General features: G+C 38.6%; 2 protein-coding genes and 1 non-coding gene across 5 annotated transcripts; 2 read left to right on the forward strand and 1 right to left on the reverse strand.

The window, feature by feature from the left end:
* Positions 1-5195: 5195 nt before the first annotated feature.
* LOC122307176 (tubulin-folding cofactor E) lies at positions 5196-21011 on the forward strand. Of its 3 annotated transcripts, none has more exons than XM_043119867.1 (15): positions 5196-5555; positions 7297-7467; positions 8517-8563; positions 8830-8976; positions 9049-9123; positions 15201-15320; positions 15418-15550; positions 15675-15736; positions 18593-18700; positions 18790-18824; positions 19227-19292; positions 19937-20028; positions 20115-20191; positions 20275-20352; positions 20587-21011. In XM_043119867.1, the coding sequence occupies exons 1-15, from the start codon at positions 5246-5248 to the stop codon at positions 20683-20685; spliced, it is 1620 nt and encodes a 539-aa protein (XP_042975801.1). In that variant the 5' UTR covers positions 5196-5245; the 3' UTR covers positions 20686-21011. The 3 variants fall into 3 exon arrangements, with proteins under 3 accessions (XP_042975801.1, XP_042975802.1, XP_042975800.1); XM_043119866.1 differs by having other exon boundaries at positions 5197-5555; positions 15201-15310; positions 15408-15550; XM_043119868.1 differs by lacking the exon at positions 9049-9123 and having other exon boundaries at positions 15201-15310; positions 15408-15550.
* LOC122308642 lies at positions 17455-17567 on the forward strand. The gene has a single exon (XR_006242161.1). It is a non-coding gene; the product is annotated as a small nucleolar RNA R64/Z200 family (small nucleolar RNA).
* A 1387-nt stretch (positions 21012-22398) lies between the features above and the next one.
* Positions 22399-24419, reverse strand: LOC122307177 (protein PSK SIMULATOR 1-like). The gene has a single exon (XM_043119869.1). The coding sequence runs from the start codon at positions 24004-24006 to the stop codon at positions 22603-22605; it is 1404 nt and encodes a 467-aa protein (XP_042975803.1). The 5' UTR covers positions 24007-24419; the 3' UTR covers positions 22399-22602.
* Between the last annotated feature and the right edge of the window lie 3316 nt (positions 24420-27735).

The raw sequence follows: 27735 nt of genomic DNA on the forward strand, positions 1-27735 counted from the left end.
AATCTCTCCATGTCTTCCTCATGTCGTCCATTCTTGCTGGGGAAGAGAATGTCTGGAGGATGCTACTGTGAAAAAATTGGGAGAAATGATTCATAAGGCCATGTTAAAAGTTCAAACCATGAGCTTGAGCATTGTTTCAGATTTGAGTGTTTTTTATTTTTATTTTTTTTATGAATATGTTGGATGCCAGTGTTATTGATATTGATAGTCTTGTTTTCTCAAAATATATGGGTGTGAATCTTTCAAAATAATGATTATTTCAAGACTATATATCGTAACGTGCTAGAATCAAAAAAATAAGAATTAGTTTAATAAGAATAAAATAAAATAAAAATTAAAAAAATTATATCTTTTAAAAATATATAAATATGAAATGGAATGATGAGCATCCGCTTTCGGCACCGTAAGGTTAGTTTTAAAATTCGTTTAGAAATTGTAGTGACAACTGAGGTAGCCGTGAAAAAACTTGAACTTCGGATTTGGTAGATTATAATTTACGTCGATACGCGCATGTTCTACAAATACGACTTTACTGAAACTAGGCATCCTAATTAGGGGTGCTACTTGCACCATACGGTGCGGGGTAGCCCCCCCCCGCGGCACATGGGGCGGATGGGGAAAATCCCCCCGTCCCCCGCCTCAGGTGTGCGGGGGCAGGGTACCCCGTCCCGCATGACGGGGTACGGGGTGGGGGGCCAGTTCGTCCGGCCCCCCGCACCCCCCTTTTGGGCCTTGGGCCCAGAAGCAATTTCTGGGCCATTTTGGGTCCAGAAATCAGCAATGGGCCATTTTGGGCCCATAAATCTCAGCAATGGGCCAAAATGGCCCACAAGTTAAAAATGCCTTGTAGGCCATTTTCATTTTTCAGCCCATAAAATTATAAGTAAAAAAGAAAAAAAAAATTTCCGAAGTTTAAAAGAAAAAAAAAAGTGTTATGTCTAAGAGTTTAATACGTAATAAACTAATAATAATAACTAAGCTATTACAAAATTGAAAGGCTAAACAATTACAAAATTACAAACATCAAAGTGTCCAAAGGACATTGTATCAACATTACAAATTATTGAATACAAAATTTTTACAAATCATTAAAAATTGATCATTCTAAAGAGGCTTGTCAGCTGTAGCTTGTCTTTGAGTCAAGGGGTGTGACAGTTGGGGCGGCCCGGGCTTGAGCACATTTTTATGTTGCAGAGGTGCTAGACGTCTCATGTGTTACTACAAAAATTAATATTAAAATTAATAACGATGAAATGGAAATGAATATAAAAAAATTAAAATAATAAAATAAAAAATAATTACCAGGTGGTCCAAATCCAGACTGATCACCACCCTCATCGGTCTCCTTAAAATCTAAAATATCCGGAACATGAATATCCTTTCCTATCGTCCAACTCTGTGTGCATATCAATGCCTCTACAGTTGTAGGAGACAATGAACTACGGAAAGGATCCAATATACGACCTCCGGTACTAAAGGCTGACTCTGAGGCAACGGTGCTACTAGGGATGGCCAAAATACAGCGGGCAATCTCAGAAATGATGGGATATTTCTTTGAGGCATTCTTCCACCATCCTAATATATCGAAATGATCATCATCATCTTGGACCATATCCGCTGACAAATAGTTGTCTAACTCAGAAACGACCTCCGTAGATTGATGGACTAGTGTGGGATTCTGTGCGAGGGTCTTAGTCCACGGCATTCTGCGCTTCTTTGTAGGAGGCCCGGTCACGATGTTTGTAGAAGAAGTTGGGGTCGGTGTATGTGTCTTCGATGTAGTACCACCCTTAATTGCCATAAACTCGTCATACAATTTTTTCAGGGTATCTCGGGCCAATTCACCAATAATGTCAGTCCATACCTGATCGTGAACAAGTCTCAACCCATATAACAAGCCTGAAACTTTCAGACAGGGATCAAGAATAACAGCCATATATAAGAAAATATTCATTCTAGTCAAATCTCCCCAATACTTGTCATATTTTAGCATCATGGAACTTGCCATCCCCCTCATCCTTTCATTGGAACCCCTACGCATATCTTCTAATTCTTCTTTTACCCTACATATTTGTTGACAAAACCCATGGGATGTAGGGTACAAAGAACCAGATATATTCAATGTGACATCATAAAATAATCCAAGAAAATCAACGAAAGTAGAAACTACCACCCAATCATCATCATTAGGCTTTCGTGATCCCCCATGCTCATCAAAGTATTTGACATATTGGATGTCTTCATCACCCAATAATTGAAAGGCTGCCTTATATTCCTGGGCCGCCTCCAACATCAAGAAGGTTGAGTTCCATCTGGTAGGAACATCAGTACAAAGACCCTTCTTCGATGTTATGCCCGCAGCCTTTGCAGCAACTTTGAATTTCTCCAATCTAGAAGGAGAAGACCTCACCCATTTCACAGCCATTCTAACTCGTGCAACCGAGTCATCAACATCTTTCAACCCCTCAATCACAATTAAATTCAAAATATGTGCAGCACATCTAACATGCAAGTATTCACCACCCAAGAATGTCTTATTTGCATCTTTAAGATAATTCTTTAGATATCCCAATGCGACATCATTAGACGACGCATTATCAACTGACACAGACAAAACCTTTTCCAACCCCCACTCCTTTATTGCGGCCTCCAATGCCTTCCCAATCGTCTCACCCTTATGATCAGTTATTTGACAAAATTTAATAATCTTTTTGTGCAGAACCCAATCAGCATCAACAAAATGCACAGTCAACGACATGTAATTCATATTTTGGATAGAAGTCCAAGTATCGGTAGTGAGGCAAACTACCAAACCCGCGAGTTGGCCCCTCAAAACACCTTTATTACGAAGGTACATCTTCTTAATATCCTTTGCCACGGTGTGACGAGAAGGAAGTACAAATCTGGGTTCTAACTCTTGGACAAATTCTTGGAACCCTTTACCCTCCACAAACTGAAAAAGCAGCTCGTCCATGATAATCATACGAGCTAACTTCCTTCTACACTCATTGGGGTTATACTTCGTATACCCCTTCAATGTTGGCCCCCCAGCCCCACTACTCCCATAAGCCATTTTAAAATCTAGTCTAGATTGGCCATTCTCTACTAAGGATTTTAAAATTGGACTCTTCTTGCATTGTTCCTCTAGATGGACCTTCAGCTGGGATGTACCATGTTTCCTATAGTGACATCCATACATTTTCCCACAGTGATTACATTTAGTTTGTGGGTTGTTGGGGTCCCCACCCTCTAGTTTGGTAAAGTGTTGCCAAACTATAGATACAGGTTTCTTGCCCTGTGTGGGCTTCGGAGCAGGGCAATGTGTACTCGTTATAGGGGTAGGAGTAGGGTTAGTTTCTGGGGTAGGGGTGTTGGCTGGGGAAGGCGAGTTATCACTGAAATCCGAAGACATTCCTGATTTTCCAACCAAAAAAAAAAAATTCAAAGTGCAATCCAACACAATCAGCAAAAACTACATACATAACTATTATTGATGTATTAAGTACTTTTTATATATAATGATGATAATATGAATGGCTACACTATAATAAGTTTTTACACCTCATATAAGCAATTCCAAATAATTTGATTAGGAAGAGTCGAAGAGAGATGCTTCATATTTTTAATAGACATTATTTTAATAGGCCACTTTAATAGGCATTATTTTAATAGGCCACTTTAATAGACATTTTTTAATAGGCATTATATTCTTCTCTCTTTTCTCTTTTTGATTTTATATAATTTTCAAATTGATTTTTTTTGAATTTTAATTATCTAATAGTTATAATTATTTAAAACTTTTAAATAAAACAAAAAGTGCTTGATAATATGCTTCATAGTTTTGTTCTCTCATTTTTACTTTTCATATATTTAATTTTATAAAATTCATTTCTTAATAGTTACTGACATTAATATTAGTATATTGGTATATTTTTTAATTTTTTAAAATCTTGAAAGATGTTTAAAAAATATGAAAAATAAAAAAGATCAAAAAGTGCAAATTTGCCAAAAACTTAATTTCATACTTTCAAGAGCAAAAACCCTAGCCAAGAAAAGAAAGATGCCAAAAACCCTAATAAATCATACCGTGCGTCCATGATGATTACTATCTCAAACAAGTTTCACAACTCCATAAATTTATATATATGTATATAAATAATTTATATATGTATATAAATATATATATGTATATGATTAACAAATATATATATATTAGTATAAATAATTAGGGTTTCGGATTGGGGATTGGAACCCCAATCCGAAACCCTAAATTGATTTAGGGGTTGAAACCCCTAAATCAAAATTAGGGTTTCGGATTGGAACCCCAATCCGAAACCCTAACCCCTAAATTGATTTAGGGGTTTCAATCATGAAACCCCTAAATCAATTTAGGGGTCCGAATCACAATGAAATTTACAAAAAAAAAAAAAAAACAATCCATTGAATCCAAACAATCACACAATCCGAAGAATCCACAGCACACAATCCAAACAATCCCATCCTCCATCTCCGATTCAACCCCATCCTACCTCCAATCTCCGATCAAAACTAAAAAAAAAATAAAAAATAATAACCAAACGGAGAAAATCAAAAGGGGAGGAGAAATGTTACCGTGTGGCGTGCGTCCGGCCTCGTGCGTCGTGCGAGAGAGAGGGATGATGGAATACGTGCGGCGGCCGGACTGGTTGCCGGTGGGAGGAGGGAACACCGAAGGGATTAGGCGAAGGGGGTGAAGGGACTCGGGAGGGGAGGGGAGGGGAATCAGGAGATCGGGGGGGGGTTGGGTTATGGGTTAGGGTATTTGTTAAAACGGCGCCGTTTTGTCCACCACAAAATGACGCCGTTTCTCTTATATATCCGGTTATAAACTTATATATATATATATATATATATATATAATATAATATATTATATTATATATTTATATTATATATATATAGGTGCGGGGCGGGGGAAAAATGGATCGGGGGGGTCCGTTTCTGTCCTCCGCCTCCGTTGGGGGTTGGGATACGGGCCGGGGGCCCCCGCCCCGGCCCTAATGGTGCGGGGCGCCCCGCCCCGCCCCGCCCTATGCGGGGGCGGGGCAAACGGGGCGGAGCAGCGGGTTCCGGGGCCCCGCTGCCCACCCCTAATCCTAATACGTTGAATGTCGCCTTAACAACCTCAATGGACACCGCCGCAATTCCCTTTTAAGAAGTTTAAACTTTAAACAGCTTTTGTAGAATCGGGGAAGTAGGAAGAGAAGATGCAGGAGTCCATCGAGTCGAACCCCGAGTTTCGAGTGGGCCAGCGCGTCCATGCAGCCGGCGATCCCCGCAGAATTGGGGCGGTGAAGTACGTGGGGCCAATCCATGGCTACTCAGGCACGTGGGTAGGAGTGGACTGGGACGATGGGGACGCCAAGCACGACGGGTCCATCAACGGGGTCCGATACTTCCGTGCCAGGTCCGACCGGTCAGGATCTTTCGTACGGGCCCATAATCTGAGCGCAGGCATTTCGCTGCTGCAAGCTCTCGAGCTCAGATACCGAGGCGAGTCTACCAAAGAAGAGGAAGGTATTAATGCCTTTAATAAACTATAATTCTCTCAGTTTTTGTTTGGTTGTTGAAAGAATATTGGACAAGATAGGAAATGAGCGAAAGAAAATTGATTTCGTTTTGGTTTCTGATGCGAGTTATATTTTGTACAGTGTATGGAATCAACTGTTGGTAGAGTTTTTAGATTCCACAGCATTGCGTGTTCCATGTTTTCCCTGCAAAAAAGGATGAAGCTTTGATTTCAAATCAAAATTAGAACTTTACCTCTTACTTCGTTTATTTTCCACTAGACACTAATGAAATGATAGCTTTCACTTTTCGAAGCTTCGTCCTAAAATATGTCATCCCCAGTCACACTAGCTAATGGCATATTTTAAGTAAATTTTAATTGAAGTGATTGATCTATAAAACCACTTAAATGTGCTACATCAGTCAGTATGGCTAAGGATGATAAAATCAAAGAGTAGCAATGCTCTAGGAAAATATCGAGTTACTTCTTCTCTCTTCCATTTCTTTTTCCATTTTAATTTATTAACCAAACTATGGAAGATGGAAAACTTAAAATTGTTTTCTTTCCTTTCGTTGATAGTAAACCAAACATAATTAGATTTTTTTTTTTTTTTAATACGGAAAGGATAGTGAGTTTCATGTTTCCCTTAATCAGCAATTTCCCTTTTTCTAATACTGTTGTTAGTATGCGATTGTCAATATAGTAGGGTTTTGTTGCTCAAACTTCATTTTTTATAGTTATGTTTAGTTTGGATGGTGAGATGAGATGAGATGGTTTAGATGAAAGTTGAAAGTTAAATAAAATATTGTTAGAATATTATTTTTTAATATTATTATTGTTTTGAGATTTGAAAAAGTTGAATTGTTTATTATATTTTGTGTGGAAATCTGGAAAAGTTGTAATGATGAGATAAAACCGTTATTGTATCCAAACTAAAGGATTTTAGCAATATCAAATACATGTTAATTCATACAATTCTAGATTGTAAGTACAGTTTACTGCATAAATGGTTTTACTTGGTGGAGTTATTGAAATATAGGAAGGACCTCTTTTTCTATGTCTGGATATTTGAAGTATTTTTAATTGAATTTTTTTCACCTCTCAGATTTATGGGTCTAAGCCCGATATTTATTTATTTATTATTATTATTTTTTTTCCTGTCATGTGATGTCTAGAAAATGTATCTAAAGTGAAGCTTTTGGGAGAAAATGTGAAGGCAAAATTTTCCAATTTCTAGTTACACACAAGTACACAAGTAACAAATTGAAAACTGCCTATCAAACATATAAAAAAGCTGGAGAATATGAAGATCAATTTAAAGCACTACTCACTGCGATCGAGGTGAGTCATGTGCTTGAAACCAAATCACATTTTAAGAAAATTAGGGAGTTAAAGCGTCTTTCATGGGCAATCAACTATGATGCTAAGGGAGGTAGCTCAAGTCGAGGGAAGACTAAAGGGAGGGCATTGTGAAGATGTTCCTGCCGTGGGATTTTTGGGTAGAGGATTAGTTTTACGGGAAACAGGGGGTTGGAGTTGGGGAGGTGTGTTACAGTCCAATTCGGGCTTGGTGTATTTTGGATAGTTTTCACGGGCTCTTTGGGTCATTAGGGACTCTCTGGTATGAGCTAGGTGTTTTCTTGTATACATTCAGTGTACTTGGTTACTCTTATTGATATATATATATATATATTTACTTATAAAAAAAAAAGGCTGGGAGTTTATTGGGTTTTGATTGTGTTGTTGCAGATGAAATGTATGTTCTATCAGCTAGCAACAAGCGCGTATCGGTTCAACTTCTTGGTAAAGATAAAATTCAACATAAGCTAAGTCAATTTGAGGAGTTAACCAGTGCCTCAGTATCTTATATGGGTGTTAGTACTCCTGGAGTTCCATGTCATATCGGTACCATTGTGCCAAGTAAGTTGGTTTTGTATTACTTCCCTTGAAAATATGTTTTCTCGATATTCTGATCTCTTCCAGAATTTTGTAGTTTGAAATATTTTCAATCAATTAGTAAGTTCTGGACAGAATTTCACCATTGATGGAGGCATTATGGATTCATATTTCATTCTTTACCTTTATGCAATTCTCTGTAAATATGGGGAACTTATATAGCTGTTAAGAGTCCGCTTTACCAAAAATGAGAGTGAATCAAAATGCAATGAATTTGTAGTGGGAAGTTGCTCAACTCAATTCATCTAAGCCTTGTTCCCAGCTAATTGTGGTCAGAAGTTAGGAAGTTTATGTTAACTCAAGTTGGCCATCTATTTTAGCATTTGTAAAAGAATGATAGATGTACATAAGTAAGCAAGTCTTTTAACCCCAAGGGGTTGGCCCATGTGGTGAACGCCTTAGTCTTGGGGGATCACTCCCTCAAGGTCCAAGGCTCATTACCTCATGGGTGCAAATAATCCTTTGGAGCCACACCTCCTGGTGAAAAGCCATCGATTTAACTAGTTTCGTTTAGGAAAATTTCCGAGGGTGCGATGCACAGAACCGGGGTTTACTCTGTAGGGGTGGGTCTGAAGGGCCTTGCCTTGGAGAGGTTCCTCAACATTCAAAAAAAAAAAAAAAAAAAAAAAAAAAAAAAAAAGCAAGTCTTTTGGAACTTCGAAGAGATAAGCTTCACAAAAACAGTAACCGTTGTTTTTGGAGGTTGTCCATTAGGTGCCTCATGTTCGGTATTGAAGCCCCCTTTGTCCTTGTTATACAAACGAAATGCTTCCTGTTTTCTGTGGGTCCACCTGCACAGGAATGGTCATGTGGTTGTCAGTAAAATCTCTGTTAAGCATAGCTAGATAACTTCTCTCATGCCTTTTGCAGTTCTTTCTTAATCCTCTTCTTCTAATGCCCCATAAAATCAATCCCTTTGCCTAGCCTTGGGCCTTTGTGTTTGTGTTGCTACATAATTTAGAAATGCTTTTAGTTTCTGTTACGTTATTTTATTTATAGCACTTTTATTGCAGAGCTAAAGGATCTTGACTTGACTGGAAATTTGCTTTCAGAATGGAAGGTACATTTTTCAAAAACACTTAACAATTGCTCCTTTTGGGCCTAGCTAAGGCTGACTTTGAGTACAGTAGAGCTTTCTAGTTTAAAATATTGTCACTGCACATTGCAGCTTGTCACCAAGTAGGTGCTACTTGAATTAGGTTTTGGATCTCGTGGGTTCTTATATTTCTTTCAATATAGTTCATTGTTTTAGGCTTCTTTATTTGTTAGTAAGTAATTATTGCTGAGTAACTATCCTCTCTTGTCCTGATTGATCTCTTCCTGCAGGATGTTGGCACCATCTGTGGGCAGTTACCAGCTCTTGCAGCCCTCAATATATCTAACAATTTGATGTTACTAGAGATTTGTGGCCTACCACAGCTGAAAGCCATCCACATTTTAGTTATGAACAATACTGGCATAAATTGGTCACAGGTTCCCACCTTTTCCCTTTCCTTTTTGCTCTTTTCTTCCTTGTGTTATATATTGTCTTATTCACTGTGGCAGATTGAAATACTTAAAGATTCACTCCCCTCTATCGAAGAGCTACATCTGATGGGGAATAATATAAGCACAATCCAGGTGCATTATTTTCCCTTCTTTGGTGCTTGCTGAATATGGTATAATTCTAGTCTGTCAAAATGGCTTGAATACCTCATTGTGAGGATTTCTTCTCATTATAAAGGCACCAAAGTGCAATATACACGGCTAGAATTAAGCCTAGATTACAGTAAATGAAATCTGTCTATGTATGGAAACTAGCCTTCTGTACAGATTCTACGTAAATAAATATATACAAGTGTCTAAATCTAAATAAGGGAATATAGAGCATATCACGCTAACATCCCCCCTCAAATTGATGCTGGGCGGTCAAGAAGCATCAATTTGCTGACAAGAAACTGATGACGCTGTCGTGTCATAGCCTTTGTAAACACATCGGCGATCTGGAGATTAGTAGAAACATGAGGAAGTGTAATTATACGAGAGTCCAAGATTTCCCGAATGAAATGACAATCCACCTCAATATGTTTGGTACGTTCATGAAACACAGGATTGGCAGCAATCTGAATGGCACTGGTATTGTCAGCATGGAGAGGGGTAGGAGAGGACTGAACACAACCAATTTCAGCAAGAAGACCCCGAAGCCAGAGAATCTCAGAACAAGCAGCAGACATTGCACGGTATTCAGACTCGGTAGAAGATTTGGAGACACGATCCTGTTTCTTACTCTTCCAAGAGAGTAAGGAGTCACCAAGAAACATGCACCAACCTGTAACAGATCGGCGCGTATCAGGACAACCTGCCCAATCAGCATCACTGTAAGCCACAAGACGAAGAGGAGTGCCAGTAGGAAAGAACAGGCCACGACTAGGGGAACCTCGAAGATATCGAATAATACGACGAACAGCAGCCAAGTGGAGATGGCGTGGAGCCTGCATGAACTGACTCACTTGCTGAACAGCAAAGGAAATATCAGGGCGAGTAATAGTCAAATAATTCAGACTCCCCACTAACTGTCGATATAGGGTGGGGTCAGAGAGTAGATCACCCTCTTCCCGACGATACTTCGTGTTTACTTCCAGAGGAGTATCCACAGAAGAAGTATCCTGAAGACCAGCCAAAGTAATCAGATCTTGAGTGTATTTATGCTGATTCAAAAAAATGCCAGAAGGATCAGTATGGACTTCCAATCCCAAGAAGTAAGTAAGAGGACCAAGATCCTTCATATGAAAGGATGCTTGGAGATGATGCTGCAATCGGGTGATCAGAGCAGAGTCTGTCCCAGTAATAACAATATCATCAACATAAACCAGAAGAAGAACAATGCCAAGAGATGTCTTGCAGAAAAATAAAGAAGAATCATAGGCACTCTGCTTAAAAGAAAACTGAAGCAAAGTGGAGCGAAATTTGTCAAACCACGCTCGGGGAGCCTGCTTCAGCCCATACAATGATCTTTTCAATTTACAGACATCCGAGGAGGAAGAGGAGGACAAACCAGCAGGAAGGGTCATGTAGATGTCTTCTTTGAGATCACCGTGAAGAAAAGCATTTTTGACATCCATCTGATGAAGAGGCCAGCCTTGAGAGGCAGCAACCGAGAGAATGGTCCGAACTGTAGTCATCTTAGCAACCGGAGCAAAAGTCTCCTCATAGTCCACCCCATATTCTTGCCGATTACCAAGTGCAACCAACCGGGCCTTATACCGATCCAGAGTCCCATCAGAACGCAGCTTGATGGAATAAACCCATTTACAACCAATGGCTTTCACCTGAGCAGGACAAGGAACAACATCCCATGTATGATTAGCCTGAAGAGCCTGGAGTTCCTCAGCCATCGCCGTCCGCCAACAATCATGTTTCGCTGCCTCAGAGTAACCTGACGGGATGGGAATGGAGGACAAGGTAGCATGAAGAGAGTTATGAGAGAAACCATACCGGTCGGGTGGGCGAGATACTCTGGTCGAACGGCGAGGAACTATGGTAGGAGGCAGATCACCCGTAGAGGATGCATGCTGAACAGGCTCAGATGGCGGACCAGGCTTAGGAAGGGGCAAAGGAGGACGTCGTCTTTCATATACAAGTCCAGATTTGAAACGATCAGGAACAGAAACCGGATCATCAAAATTAGGCAAAGCATGTATCTCAGGTAAAGACTCAACAGAAGAAGGAAAGAAGGACTGATTCTCAAAGAACACAACATGACGAGAAATACGAAATCTGTTAGAGCATGAATCAAAGCAAACATAGCCTTTGTGAGAAGCACTATAACCCATAAAAGCGCATCGAACAGATTGAGCAGATAACTTATGTCGTTCATGAGAAGGCAAATGAACAAAGCAGACACAACCAAAAGTATGCATATCAAGATAGGTAGGATGTCGATGATACAAACGAAAATAGGGACTTTCAAAATTCAAAACACTGGATGGTAATCTATTAATTAAATAAACTGCCGTAGATAAGGCTTCGACCCAGAATTGAGGGGGAACAGAGGATTGAAGTAGTAACGTACGAACGACATCCAACAAATGTCTATTTTTCCGTTCAGCAACACCATTTTGTTGAGGTGTATACGGACAAGAACGTTGAGAAACAATGCCTTTTTGATTAAGAAAATCATGAAACTCACGAGACATGTACTCACCACCCGAATCAGACCGCAAAATTTTAATGCCAGAAGAAAACTGAGTTTCAACATAAGCAGTAAATTGTTGAAAGACAGAGAAGACCTCAGATTTTGAGCGAAGAAAATAAATCCAAGTATACTTTGTATAATCATCAATGAACGTAACAAAGTATTTATAATTTGCATGAGAGATAACGGGAGAAATGCCCCACACATCACTATGAATCAAATCAAAACAACGTTCAGCAGGAGTACTATGAGAAGGAAAAGCAAGAGACTTACTTTTGCCTAATTTACAAGTGGAACAATCAAAAGAGAGAGAAGAAAATTGATCTTTATTGCCCAACAAACCAGAGTTTATGATATGAGATAAAATAACGGAATTAGGATGACCTAACCGTTTGTGCCATACTTCACACTTATTGTTCACAGTGTTACAAGCAAATGAAAGGACATCAGGAATGGAAAAATGTAAAGGAAATAAACGTCCAACTTTAGGCCCCCTCGCGAGTATCTTGCCCGACACCTGATCCTGCACAAGACAACCATCACGAGAAAAACGAACATCACAGTTGTTATCAACTAGTTGACCCACTGAAATAAGACTAGTAGAAAGCTGAGGAGATACAAAAACATCTCGAACAGTGGAATCCATATCCCCAATAGCATGAATAGGTAACTGACTACCGTTAGCAATCTGAATGTGTGTCGATCCAGTATAAGGCCGAATATTGCTAAGTGTATCAGAAGAACTAGTCATGTGATTAGATGCACCCGAATCAACAAGCCATGAGGAAGAAAGGGAACCGTTACCTTGCAGCCCTAAGGCTGAAAAAGCTGAAAGAATCATTTGCTGAACTTTCTCAGTGGTAAGAGTAGATGAGTCATTAATAGGAGTAGAAGAAGCGGAACCCATCGTAGCCTGATAAGCATGAGCCTGGCGATTTTGGGGACGTGTAGGACAATCTTTGATAATATGTCCAGGCTTCTTACAGTAGTTGCAAGATTTTCGTGCACAATTATTAGCAATATGTCCGTATTCTTTGCAACTGAAACATTGAACAGTCCGCATGTCTCGTCCCTTGCCTTTTCCGTGAGCAGCATAAGCAACAGCAGTGGGTATCATTGTGTCGTGCTGATAAGTAGCCTGGGTGGCAAGGCGCTGCTCCTCACGAAGTAATTCCCCAAAACAAATATCCAAAGACGGCACAGGAGCACGATTCATCAAATTAGAGCGAGTGACCTCAAATTCAGGACGTAACTTCATTAAAAATTGATCGCGCTTGCTTTGCTCATGAATTTCCTGCATAACAGAGAGAGACTCTTCTGGTACCGTGGCATAAATTATGTCAGTAAATTCTCCCCAAAGATTATTAAATCCAGAAAAATAATCCTGAATGGAGAGATTGCCCTGAGTGTAACTGGCAATTTCATACTCTAACTGAGACCGTCGAGCCGTATGGTCCTGATTATACACCTTTTTCAAATATTCCCACATAGATTTAGCAGTTTTATAAGGCCTCAAATTGAGAACAATGAGAGGATCAACCGATGCTAAAATCCATGTCATCACCCTAGCATCTTTGATCTACCACTGAGCTAATTTAGGAAGCTCAGTAGGAGCCGGATTACTCCCATCAATATGATCCCATAACTCCTTTCCCATAACAAATAAACGGAATTGAAATTCCCATGCAGAATAATTTTTACCCGTGAATTTTACGGTAAAAGACTCGGAAGACATGAGGCCCGTAAAAATAAGCAACACCGAATTAAAAAAATAATACCTGACAAACCAAAAACTGCCGACAATCCAAAGGGAATAAAGAGGCTGCCGAAAGCTGCTGCCGAGACCAAAAAAAATTACAGTGCTGCTGCCGATACCCAACCCACGAAGCCGAAATGGAAAGAGGCGGCAGAAAATCACAAACCAGAGTCACGCAAACGCAAACCAGAGTCACGCAAACACAAACCAGAAAAACACAAGCCGAAATAGAAGTCTGGAACGAGAGTCACGCAAAAGAGTGCTGAAAGCCACGAAGCCGAAATGGAAAACCCGTAACCCACAACCAGACTGCACCGAAAATCACACAGAGAGGACCGAAACACCAGAACACACGAAACCCACAGCCAAAAAACCACCCAGAGAGGACCGAAAGACAGCACAGATGCTGCCGAGAACACCAAAAACAATTGCCCGAAGGAAAAAAAAATGTAAGACTAGTAACCTGCTCTTGCTACCATGTCAAAATGGCTTGAATACCTCATTGTGAGGATTTCTTCTCATTATAAAGGCACCAAAGTGCAATATACACGGCTAGAATTAAGCCTAGATTACAGTAAATGAAATCTGTCTATGTATGGAAACTAGCCTTCTGTACAGATTCTACGTAAATAAATATATACAAGTGTCTAAATCTAAATAAGGGAATATAGAGCATATCACGCTAACATAGTCTTCAACGGGATCATTTTTTCATATTAGGAATACCATAAATTCTATGTACTTGTCATTATTATTATTTTTGATAAGTTACTTGTCATTATCTTTGAGAAATGTTTTTGATGTCGGTTATGGATTATATGTTTCCCTTTTTGACAAATAAAGTCTTGTTAGAAAGGGATATATAAAATGACATGTACATTATAAATGACATGTACATTATATGACTTACAGTCTGAGGAATAAAAAAGAAACATAAAGGATGATTAAATGATAGCTACATGTATGCTCTGTGAAATCTGAACCAGGGACACCTTCAAATTTGTTTACATTTTACAAACAAGCAACCCAGAAAATTTTTCCCCACTGAATAAAAAGGGAGCTAGTTTGTGATGCATGGAAAGTCTACTGCACCACATATCAACCCATTCGTTTTTTATTGCTTCTGTGGTCATTTAGAGCATACAAGTGGTTCTATAAAAGGTCAAACATTGTATCTTAGTGTTAATTATCTCTCTCTGATAACAGCAAGAAAAGGGGAGAAGGTGATTGCAAATAATGGCATGAAGTTCATTATGATTGGCACTTTTTGAATTGTATCCTGAAATTGCAGAAGCAACTCTCATATGTTGAGCAATTGTATATCCTATAGTTCCTGAAGATACTATACCGGATTTCTTCAACCTTTTTGTATCTTTTCAGAGAACAAAATAAGTTTTAAATTGTTTGATTAAGAACTAGTTTTTAGATGGAGGTAAATGACTCTGTGTGTGCGTGTAAGTAATATTTTTATAAGTATAAATGACTTGGAAACAGAATTATAAAAGTTCTGACTCAAGCTTGCTCTCGTGTCAGAGTTCAATTGCTCTATCAAGCTGTCAAAGCTAGCTTTAAAATCATAATTTCCTAAAAATCCTACTTCTCAATAAGCTAACCGTTACAGTCTGTATTGGGTTCATGCCTACAAGAGCTATTTTTTTTTTTTCCTTTCAATTTCTAGGTGCCATATTTAATTTTTCTATGAATTCCTGAAAAACTTACCAATATTTGACACCACAGTCCTGTTTTTACCTCCATCCTGCTTTGCAGCCTTCATCTTCGTTTGTAGTTCGGGGATTTGATTCTCTGCGGCTTCTGAATTTGGAAGATAATTGTATTGCTGAATGGGATGAAATCTTAAAGCTTTCTTGGCTAAGAAGGTTGAGCGAAGTTTGTATTCTTCTATCAGAGCTATTTACCATCTAAATCTTTGTTGATTTACCAAATCTTCTTGAGAATTTTTACAATGTGCTTCAGCTTGGAGCAGCTGCATTTGAACAAGAACAATTTGAACCGTATATACTATCTTGATAATGATAGAATGGATGAACTTCTCGGTGGTAATGAATCACAGAAAGAAAGTTATACGCCATTCGAAAATTTGCGTTCGCTTCTTCTCGGTAATATAATTTTTTTAATTAGCTTCTGGGTCATATATGCATCTCATATCAACCTTGTGTTTACTTTACTTCTACTGTCTTATAAGTGTTTCTGGTTTGTTGGCATACTCATTGCGTGCTTCAGGAGGTAACAATATTATGGATCTGGCCTCTGTTGACTCATTAAATGCATTCCCTAAGTTGGTGGTAAGATTTTATTATGTGCATCAATGGTTATACAATCGTACATGTTTTCTTTGGGTAAATCAATTAGATAGATCTCTTTCTATGGTGATTATGTTACCATGTTTAATTAACTCATAGAAATATAAGGTGTGGGAAACCGTGCCGTATTCAAAGCTGGCTGAACTAGTTTTATGTCTGATGGACTCTTTTCCAGTTTTTTTCTCTTCTTTTCTATAAAACTGCTACTTGTGAAGAACAAGAAGTGTTCATATCATTCAACATTCATCCTATGTAGTTTTGCTGACTTAAATATTCAAATCTGCTGATTCTCCTGCTATCTATAGATAAGGTTGTCACCAAAACGATCTTAAGTTTAGCTAAATTTTTATCTCGATAATTTTTTTTTAATAGGTAATAATCAAGATTTTTTTTATAAGTAAACAATTTTATTGAATAATGATAGGTATAGCCCAAGTACACAAGAAAATATTCAAAGGTCACACCATCCATGTTTAAGCAATAGGGACAAGAAAGTCATGAAAGTCGAGGCCATTAAAGTCTACAGCTATGGCCCATGTACATAGAGTTCTAGTAAACAAAACTCTTAATTCCATAACACTCTAGCAGTCTCATAGTGCAGTAATAAACGATCTACAGTCTCATCGGCTTTCTTACACATGCAGCACCAATCCACTATAATCACCCTACGTTTCCTCAAGTTATATGTTGTGATACCCCCATATGATAAGGATAAGAATAGGTGGTGTATGAGATCTCACATTACTTGGGAAGGAGAAGTTCTTACTCCTTATAATGTTTCAATGGGGTTCCAATTCTATCATTGACTAGTCTTTTTGGAGTATAGGCCATGTGGTTTGGACCTTTCATTGGAGTTTTACAAATGGTATCAGAGCCTATCATAACCAGAAATATAGGACTTAAGTCGTGTCACATACAACAGACAGGTCCGACGAGGACGCCCAGATCTTAAAGTGGGTAGATTATGATACCTCATATGATAAAAATAAGAGTAGGTGGTGTATGAGATCTCACATTACCTGGGAAGGAGAAGTTCTTACTCCTTATAATATTCTAATGGGGTTCCAATTGTATCATCAACAAGTTCTTTCGGAGTATAGACCATGTGGTTTGGGCCTTTCATTGAGGCGTTACGTCTGTTGTCAGGATCTTACCCAGGGAAGTTGTCCACATGAAAAATGCCGCTTTAAGAGGTGCCTTATGTCCCCAAATCCTTTTCCATGGAAACTAATTATTCGGTGAGTGTGTGAGAGACTTATAGAAAGAACGAACTGAGAATTGACCTTTATCTGTAGGTATCCACCACAACACATCAGCTCACTGGTTGCTCTGTTTTATGGAATACAATAGGTGAAAAAATCCTCAAAATTGCCCACTTTCCAATCTTGGGATGCCATACTGAAATTGATGTTCCATTGGACTTGCTCCCCCAATATCACTATGAGATTAGCCACTGAAGCTTCTTTTTCACATGCCACCCGAAATATAGAAGGGAATATTTCCTTTAGAGCACTATTTCCACACCATATGTCACTCTAGAATTTAATCCTAGTACCCTCACTCAAAATGAAACTTGTATGTTACACCAACACCCCCCCGCCCCCCCTCTCCCATATTTGCACTCAATCACCGACTTCACTCAATCACTGACTTCCATAGTGCTTTTGGTTCCATGTTATATCTCCACAACCATTTTCTAAGTAGTGCCCGATTAAAAAATTATCATGTTTCTTCACATGTCAGACTTAAGAGATTTTTCCTCTTTCATAAGGGGAAAGATCTATGAGATTATATTCATGTTTCTGAGCATAATATGTTAGATGATTTTTACTTATAAAGAAAAAAAAAAAAAAAAATTCTCATGTTTCTAATATCCAACTCACCAAAGGAGATTGGGGAGCGTACCTTATCCCAACTAGTTTGGTTCCTCAACTCCTTTCAACTCATCTCATCTAATCATTATAACTTTTTCACATTCCAACACAAAATATAATAAACAATTCAACATTTTCAAATCTCAAAATAATAATAATATTAAAAAATAATATTCTAACAATATTTTATTCAACTTTCAACTTTCATCTTAACTCAACTCAACTCAATATCCAAACACAGCCTAACTAGATGGAATTTGAATTCATCTCCCTCGCCACTGCACAAGAATTCATGCTGAAGTTTTTCAATCCGGGACGCCACACTTGCAAGAATAGGGAATAGACACGAAGTAAGTAGGTAAATTAGACCGCATACTCTTAATTATGGTAATCCTGCCATCCTTCGACAGGTACAGTCAAATTACACAGGATGTATACATGAGAATTTATCTCGAAAAATATGATCAACACTTTGATCTCATTTTGGAGCATGGTTTAGAAATGCTTCCTATTTCCACCTCTATTTCTTTAAATAGTTATATTTCTGGCTCTGGGACTTGAACGTGACAGAATGCTCTCATTTTTCTTAGTGTTTGGATATGTATATATTTAGCTTGTCATTCAGCTTTATTATTAATACCAATTTTTAGTTTTCTGTTTCTAACAGAACACGGGATATGCTTAGTCAATATACTTAGCATCAGGATATGAAATAAATGCTGGACATATTTAATCTATCGTTGACAACTCAAATTTGGTATCTAGCTAATACAGATGACCAAATTATTTTCTAATACTAAATTATGATGTCGATTATAATGAATGCCAAGTAAGTTATAGCATTACTGATTTACTTCAAAGTCTTATATGGTCCCCCCCTTCCTGTTGTGCTTGAGCAAAATCCTTTCTGATCACAACTTTTGTTCTGATTTTTCTTTTTTTTCTTTTTTTCCCCTGTTGTAAGGATATCAGGCTTTCTGGAAATCCAGTGGCTGATCCTGGACAAGGTGGTATTCCGAGATTTGTCTTGATTGCACGTTTATCCAAAGTTGAAATACTAAATGGAAGTGAGGTAAAACTGTGGAAATGTATGCCTCTATTTGTTTTCTTACAAGGTTTAATTAAATGCAATGCACGCTTGTCTGATTAATTACCTTTCAGGTAAGACCCCGAGATAGGAAGGATTCTGAGATTAGGTTAGTTTTTCTTGATCAGTCATTTCAACTTATTTTTCCACTTTAAACACATGCATTAACATTCTCAGTTGTTATAACCTTTGCATTCTTGCCTATTTATAACATGTTGTCCCTCTGTTATGTGTTTTAGTTTGTTATTTTCTGAACATTGATTGCTTTTGATTTTATATATAATTACTTCTCCTTGTAAAATTAGGGTGGTATGCTGTATACACCCTGCATACTTGATCTAATTGGTTATTTATTATGGTGGTATTATGCGCTAGTTGTGTTTAATAAAGGTACATTTGCGTTGATGGTTCCCAAATTTTGGTATATCCATGGTGTCAATGGTTTTGTTAGCTATATTGTAGATTATCTATTCATATAGTAGACAAATTTGACTCTTGATCTCTCTTGCAGGTATATTCGATTAGTTATGTCAAAGCTGCATGAAAATCCTGAAGAAATCAAACAGCTGCATCCCAGGTAAATTTTCTCCAGCGAAGTGTTTGGAGTGAGCTAAGATCACTCTGTTTTATAAGAGTTTCATGCTGGAATAATGTTAGTTCACTGCTTAAATATGTAGTTGAAGTCAGATTTTCACACTGTTTTCTTTTATTCAACTTGTCTGAAATTTTAACACATAGTGCTGTCAATCACCCACCACCTTTAAAACAGAATGAATGGATTAGTTAACTTAGATGGTTTAGAAGTCCAGGCTCAGTTGTCACACCTTATTTGAAGTAGGGTTCTTTTTCATTTCGCCTAGAGAAAAAACAATAAATCGGTGAGCTTTTGCTCTTTTCCTAAAGATTAAGTAATCCTCCTCTTCTATTAGAAACCGTGTTTTTTCTATCAAAATCTGGCAGACTTTAGTATTCAGTAATCTGCAAACCTATGGGTCAATTTAATAGAAGTGACCTAGTGCGTGGCGATGGCATTAGCCTGCTTTCTGGCTGGTGATAGCTGCCATGGGTGGATTTGATAAGTGAGCACTTATCTGAAGTAAAATCCAGGGAAGTGTGACTATGTGGGCTATCACATCCTGATATGATTTCACTTGTCAGAATTTGATTTCTGTTTTGATGTTGGAAAATTTCATTGGTGGACTCATGGGCCTAAACTTACAGGTATGCAGAGCTTAAAATTTCTCATGGAATTGAGGATGAAAGGCCATCAGTTGGAGCTGCAGGTCCACAGAAAATGGCATCTGGACTCTTGTGTATAGATCTGGATCTCACTTTCTGATATCATATTCTCTTTTACACTTGTGGGATCTTTTATCAATTACTATACACATTTGTGCAGCTATCACTTTGAAATGTGTGGGAGCATCTATTGGCGAGAAGCCTCCACTGACAAAGAAACTGCCAGCAACCACCACGGTTATTTTCCTAACCTTGTTTTAGATTTGTTTCTGGTTGGATGAATTTTAAGATTTAACATTTAAAATCTTCCTTTATTTCAGGTTGGTAAGCTAAAGATTCTTTGTGAAAGCTTTTTCAAGCTGAAGTCTGTCAAGCCTAAATTGTTCCTCCAAGAAGAGGTTTGTTTTCTCCTTCACTTAGTTGTGAATATTATTGATTATAAGAAAACATAACTTGGCAGTTATTGAGACTGTGAGCAGTTTAGATTTTGATTCTTGATTCTTAATAATCAATCTCATATGTTTGAAAGATGGCAGTTGGGGAATGTCCATATATGCCCAGGTTGCTGCCTCTGGTTTTTAAAAAATCAGGCACTTAACTGTCTAATAAGTTATTAGTCGCTTAACTTTCAGGGTTCTCCATTACCAATATTGCTCCAGGATGAAATGGCATCTTTGATGGACCTAGGAATTGGGAATGAGTCCATCATTCTCTTAAATGAAGAGAGTTGACAGAATTAAATCCTAAAGTTGGAGCATGATCTCAAGATTAACATGACTGCACAAATAATGAACTTTTTTGGATTTTCTCCAATGTCTGCATGTGCTGCACTGTGATTGACATTTATTTTTCCTTTTCCTCAAGCTTACCTGCTTAAGAATTTGACCACCATTATAGGTGTTTGATGCAGCACGTGTATTTAACCATTCAGAAAATGGATTTTGGTGTCTACATAAGTCGGTATTATGGTGTTCTGTTGTGTCCATGAAATTGTGAGTACTTCCAAAGAAAGTTATAAAAATCAATGAAATTGTAAGAGCTGTGCTTTCCCCCGGCAGTTGACAGTGATCATAGAAAGTGACTGCGTTCAGAATCGTGTATTGATATAGGGACCATTATTACCAGTCTTAAGCCTTATGCATTGCATGTTAAGCTTGGTTTTGGAAATTCACATAACCCATGGCCGGCTTACTTCAGATAAAATGCCCTCCTTGTCCACCATAGTAATCATAACCACCGCGATGTGGGGATGTACCCCTCATGCCAGGAGGCCTTTGCTTCCAATCAGTCACATAGCCACCTCGTGGAGCCATTTGTTGAGGATAATTCCCATATGCTGTAGCTGGGTAAGTGAATTATGAGGTGGATATGATATCCACGATGCTGATAGTCATATGCTAAAGGGCAAGTACCCCGCTGAGTCGGACCACCAGCAATCCACGGAGTCAATAAGCCTGGCTGGTTAAAACCACCAGAGAAAGATGAAGATTTCACCGGCTATTATTCCCAAACAATTGCGTATAGAAGCAGATCCATTCACAATTAAATTAAAAGCATTAATAATGTAGAGAGGAACATAAGTTGCTACCGGAGCTTGGTAAACTCGTATCCAGTTCAAATCATTTGAGAGGCAACTGGCATCATTTTGTTGCCAAAAGCGAAGAGAGAGGCGGTACTTGTATTGACTGAAATTCCAGTTACTACAGCAAGTTCATCAAAGCATGTAGAAGAATAAAGAGCATAGCAACGACGATGATATGCTACAAATCATGAAAGAACACATTACATTGTACACCTTCCAGGGGTTTTACGTGCCCTGTGATGCTTTCAATTGATGCAAATGAAAGACTGGCTCATATTGTTAAGTACTTCAAGTTGTTCTTGTACAAAAACTGAAAAAAAGGTATCATTTTGAAATGATTCCGTGGAACACACCCAGGTAGGGCCCTTTGGAACCACGTCAGGGGAGTTAACCATGTATCAAGTGATTCGGAAAAACTGCTAGTCATTCAAATAATGTAAAATGATGGAAATAATACAGAATAATTATTAATTAGTCATTCAAATGATAAGCATGAAAGAAAAGGCATTTGCATTAGAGGCATCTTTTGATTTCAATTATATCAATACACATCTTTTAGACAGCTTCATAATGACTGAATAACAATCATATGTCACATACAAATGCTACATATATGCTTCAACATTAATGCATAAGATCAACTTATAATAACATTGAAGGTACATAGCATTTCTTGGCTTTGACTTCGGGTTGCTATTTTGAATTATAGCAGTCTTAAGTTTAATGACTAAAATAGATAAACCATATTTGTTTTCTTTTCCATTTTCCTTTGTTTTCTCATAAACCAAAAGGATTGTTATGAAGGTAAAGATGACTGAAGAGTAAAAACTCACATTCCTCGGCCGGCTAGAGCTTCTTCTGATGTTGAAAGCCCTTGCGTTGTTTAGATTACTCAAAATCATATATATGGTTTATTATCTTATACAGATCATGGTAAGAAGTAAAACAGACCCTCAAAGATCAAACTGAAACTCAGCTTAAAACTATAATGATCAATCATGCATGATGATCTTCGATTAGATGCCCCAGAGAAAAAAAGAAAGAAAAAAGTTGCAAAACCATCCCCTTAGCTGGAAATCTTAACATTCAAAATCCCATTGAGGTTGGTACTGCATTGAAACAAGGCCTTGGCAGTCATTTCCCTCTCGAACCTCCAAATGTAATTTAATCCCACTAACAGCTCAGAAATTGCAGCCTCGGTCTTCTCCTTGTTGGCGAAATATAGCGTCTGCAGAAGCAGCACATTCGTTCTGGGCACCAAATTTTGCTGCTCAAAGCTCCTTTCGCTTTGCCATTTTATCATATTATATGCTAATGGTGACAACCACCCCAAAATCCTTCCCAAAGCCTCTCTCCACTCCCCAGCAAGCACCGGATCACTGGCTGGAAACCCTGCGGACCCCTTCAACCTGGCCCTCAGCAACGATCTTATACTACTTGGTAGCATCGCATAAAGATCATCCCTCGCATCCACGCCGACCAATTGTGGCGACTTGATCATCTTCTCCATCACTATGATCAAATTCGCATAGTGCAGTGCTAATGCTGCAGCGCCTAGAGTAGTTTCTGGGGGTTTTAGGAGCTTAGAATTGGACTCGAAAAACCCATCAGCCAAGTCTTTCTTTTCCTCAAGTCTCGAGCTTTTCATGGATTGCCCTGACACGAAGAGACAAGAACTGGGAATGTGATCCGGGTGTACAGCGGCCGACGCTGAGAGGCTGCGAGTCAGAGACTGTGGACATGATCCTCCTATGCCAAAAACAAGTTTAATCCTTGCCAGGATCGTGAAAGTAGACCGTGCGAGCATGGAAGCAACGGCATCAAAGCTACGATTCCAGATTGATCTTTCTTTAAGATACTTAACTTCTTGTCTTTGCCAGAAAATCTTTTGCTGATGCTCGGAAATCGATGATTCATTTTCCTTGCACTTCAACGATTTACTTAGCCCACTTTCCATGACAGAAAGCTCTTCCATTTCTCGATATAGTGTGCACGTGACGGTGACGTATCTGTCCATCTTCTTGATTCTAGCTTCCATTTCTTTCAAGCTCAGAACCCAACCATGGGGGTCGCGACCCGAGTTGGCGAACTCATCGAACAAGCGCTCAAAGCACCAGACACTCGGGTCCTGGCATTTTGTGCATATTCTGGATACTGACTTCGCGACAAGTCTTAGATTCTCGGCCAACTCCGCGCACGCGAGGCCGAGGAGGAAAGCCTCGTCGTCACAGACAATCTTGTAGACTCCTTCGAGTTCAGAGACAGTCTCGTTGCGGAGGCGGACTATGTTCTTTTCTGAGAGGGATTGCCATAGGTGGAGTAGCTTGGACATGAGGCCGGCGATCTCGAAGGCTATCACGCCGACGTTGGACTTCTTTATCCGTTTTGGGTTCGGGGCGGCGGGTCGCACCACGTCAAAACTATGAGATATCGCCGTCTTTACCTTAACAAGCCAAGTTTCAAAAGCCATGATTATATAGTATAAGTTATATATAGCGAATATGAAGTGAAAAAAAGGAGAACAATCAAACTTAATTAGCAAAGAAGAATAAGAAGAAGAAAAAGTGGAAGCTGGCCGTGTGGTTTTCTTTTGGCTTCGTAAGGAAGTAGAGATCAGATAATTCAAGAGTGAGATCTAGTTGCAGAGCCAAGGATAAAAGAGGAGGTCGAAGATGAAGGTGTTAGGCTCGTGGCCAGGATGCTTTGAGAGCATTAATACGCATAATCTAAAGACTCTAAACTAATAATAATAGAAGCATCACAGAGAGAGAGAGAGAGAGAGAGAGAGAGAGAGAGAGAGAGAGGGCTGAGCAAGAAGTGCCACACCCACATGTATTGATGATCAGAGAGAGTGAAGAGGTTGTGATTGATATATTTAATGTGGAACTTTTGTGATTGGGGCTTCAAACGCTCAAGAAAAGAGTAGAAGTAGAACCTTCAAATTAGCTGATCTATCTACGTCATGCTTTTCGGTAAATTACAATAATTTACTGTTTTTTCTTCTTATTTTCTAGCAACAAATTACCATCGCAGTTGGTAGGAGAAATCTTTTCTGGGGTGTTTGGATGCGCAGAAAAACACTTTTTCTTAGATGCTGTTTTTGTCTAAATGAAGGCGGGCCACATCATGCCCAAAAAAAGGAGGTCCACATCATCATTGGCATTTTCCCTTTTGATCTCTAAAGGATTGATTTTCTCTCGGAATTTTGTTTCTTTTGTTTGTATTAGTAATTGGCATAAGAATTCTTTACTCAAAGTACTGAATGAAGAAGCTTTCGATGCAGAAAAAAAGAGTTAGAAACTAATATTGATTTCATAAAACTTCATTTGAGAGATTAGCAGTACTATATTTCTTAGAATTTAGGTCTGTCTTCACTCTTCATTGGTATAAAGGCCCTTGTTCAACGATCCATTGTCTTGATCCCTCTTGTACGTGTCTGCGATCCTCCGACTCTCTAGTGGTGAATTTATAAATTGTTCAAGCACGTGAAAATTCTCTCTCCCATGGCATCCTTATTGTAGAAATTGTAATTATTGCCCTTCATTTGTGCAATTTATACAGACTTGAATCTTTGCCCTCTAGAAGCTACAAAAATCTACTCAGGGCCTGTTTTTCTGAGAATAATCTACTTTAATTCTAATCTCGAGCTAATTTAAGGTCCTGCAAATCCGAAATTGGAAATTAGGCAGATAGCAATTTGCTTGAAGTTGAGCAAAGGTAGCTCAGGGCCGGTTGACTTAGAAGCTGAGACAAGATGTGGAGGAGATTTTGCAAGACATATAACATGGGGGTAGCATGCCATACAGGAGAAGGACGATGCATTATTTTTGGGTGGTGCATGGCCTGGAATATAGAGAAAATCCCACTAGCTAGCTTGCTCATTCATACCACATGGTTAGTGGATTTTCGGGTCATGATCAATTGGTCAAGGGGATGGGGGAAGAGAAAGATTAAGAGAATGAAGATTAGTGATATCATGTTAGAGAGAGAGAGAGAGAGAGAGAGAGAGAGAGAGAGAGAGAGAGAGAGAGAGAGAGAAGGTGAGGGTTCACACTTTCACTTGATGATCTCCAAAGGTACTACTTCTCTTTTTACTTTTGGCTTAGCTTTTGCCTACCAATGGAAGGGCAGCGGCCGATTAACTTGCTTACTTGTCGGAAAATGAATAGGCAGCCATGATCATCCCATCCTACATTCCCACATCTTGATAAGAGTGCCTAAAAAACAATTGATTTATAATTGGTATCATCTTAATTATATATGAAAGAAAATTACACTCAAGTACTTGTATAAACTCGAGGGCTGAAGTAAAAGAGAGATGACCGATTCTTAAGTATTTATTGTGGTTCCTATGGATTATTCTAACAATGTTAATAAATATTTAGGACTCATTTTATATGCTTAACTCTTTCTTTCCCTCAAATTTTTTGATACGGTAGTGAAGGTTTGAACCCAGATTTTCCATTTAGAAAACCGTGCTATATGCTATCATGCTCTTGGAATAAAGAAATAGAGAAAACCTTAATATATTTCTAGAAAACCGGCCATGATAGTCATTAATTCTATTAAATGGAATTATATATATGCATCATTAGGTTCTCTTGTACTTGGCTAAATCTCAATAATCAAAACATAATTGAACTTAATTATATATAAAGTAGCATCATATATATCACTCTTGATCGATTTTGTAATTGCCGCCGGAGGGGCTGGCATATTCAGTGATTCTACAAGGAGTTCGACAGCAATATTGCTTTATCCGATGGAGATCGAGCTAGCTTTTCGAGAATCTTTGGGAAGGGAAACCTCCGGCCTGCACTTGATGCTAAGTTGCTTATAACTGTGTTGACAGGCTCTCAAATGTGAACATTTGTCTTACAGTAAATGGCTAGATATCAAAATGAAGATCCTGCATGCATGCATGCGACCTATACTTTTTTTTTTTTAATCAACCAGTTATTAATTTGGGTTAAAAGTAAACACTGGAGTGGTGGAAAAAAGGACTTATTATAGTGCCTGCAAATTTGGAGATAGACCCTCAGACCCTCCCCCTTTTCCTCCTGTACTTAGCATGCATGCTTATTCATGCAAATAGAGTTTCAGTTTGCTAACTAAAGTATGTGTATATGTATGTAAGTGTTGAAAAAGCTGCTGATCAGACCAAAAAGACAAATGATTAAAGATACATAATATTGAATCGAGCTGCCTAACTACTGTGGTACTGTTGATTCACATACATAGTTAGGTCCCATGCCACTTTGAATACAAGGTCTAGGGGCTAAGGTCAGCGATCGAGAAAGCTCAGTCAGGGGTTCCAAATTTCATGAAGCTCGGAAGCAAACAATGGGAAAAACAGCTTATATGTATATATATATATATATATATATATATATATATGTGGACCAAAATTATAATCAATTGATTCCATGATTTCCATGCATGGGTGGCTAGCTCCCATGCATGCTGCCATGCTTCTTAAATATCATCACTCGAGAAGGAAGAAATCATGAACAATATTAGGGCTTTAAATCTTTGATATATGGTCAGAAACGTGTCAGAGTACTGACCTGATTACAATATTTATATCCAAAGTCTCCATAAAATGGGGCTGCTTGCATCATCCTTGTAAGTGGGTGATGATGCCACTACTTTTCTAACACAGTCTTTCACACTTACCTCCACAGTAAATGCCACCCTCGTAGTGATGCAGCAGTCACCCTTGAGAAAGTGGTCTATACATAGTTAGAGAATAAGGGGAAGCAATTTAATTTTTTAGTTAATATTTCTATTTCATAATTTTTCTAGTTAGTTATTTACGTGTCACTGCTAATTCGTTCTTAGATTTCAGAATCTGAAATTCTGAACAGAGATCTTCAAGTTTGTAATTTGGAAAAGGAGTCACTCCTCTGAGGTAATGAATAGCTAGGATTCGAAACCTTCACCAATATATTGCATGGAACAGACAGAAAATGAGGCATGGAGTTGTTTGTGGAACCACCAAAAAACTAAAATCAAGACCCTGATCTCATGCATATTATCTCTGGAATGACAAACGGAATAGTGCATTATGATCGACAATATCACCCTTTTCTTCAACCTCACTTATTGTTACTGTGCTCTAGGTCTCTTTAGAAAAGTTTTACAAGAAAAGACATCCATCCACCTGCATGTGGGCTGCATTCGCAAGCGACATCGACCA

This window comes from Carya illinoinensis, chromosome 4 (genome assembly GCF_018687715.1).
Source record: "Carya illinoinensis cultivar Pawnee chromosome 4, C.illinoinensisPawnee_v1, whole genome shotgun sequence".
NCBI classification, from domain to species: domain Eukaryota; kingdom Viridiplantae; phylum Streptophyta; class Magnoliopsida; order Fagales; family Juglandaceae; genus Carya; species Carya illinoinensis.

Excerpts from the sequence above, each read along its gene's own strand:
- LOC122307176 (XM_043119867.1), top strand. The coding sequence starts at position 5,246 with ATGCAGGAGTCCATCGAGTCGAACCCCGAGTTTCGAGTGGGCCAGCGC. Across the intron at positions 7,468-8,516 it reads TATCGGTACCATTGTGCCAA|AGCTAAAGGATCTTGACTTG; the intron begins GTAAGTTGGTTT and ends CTTTTATTGCAG. Across the intron at positions 8,977-9,048 it reads CTGGCATAAATTGGTCACAG|ATTGAAATACTTAAAGATTC; the intron begins GTTCCCACCTTT and ends TCACTGTGGCAG.
- LOC122307177 (XM_043119869.1), bottom strand. The coding sequence starts at position 24,006 with ATGGCTTTTGAAACTTGGCTTGTTAAGGTAAAGACGGCGATATCTCAT.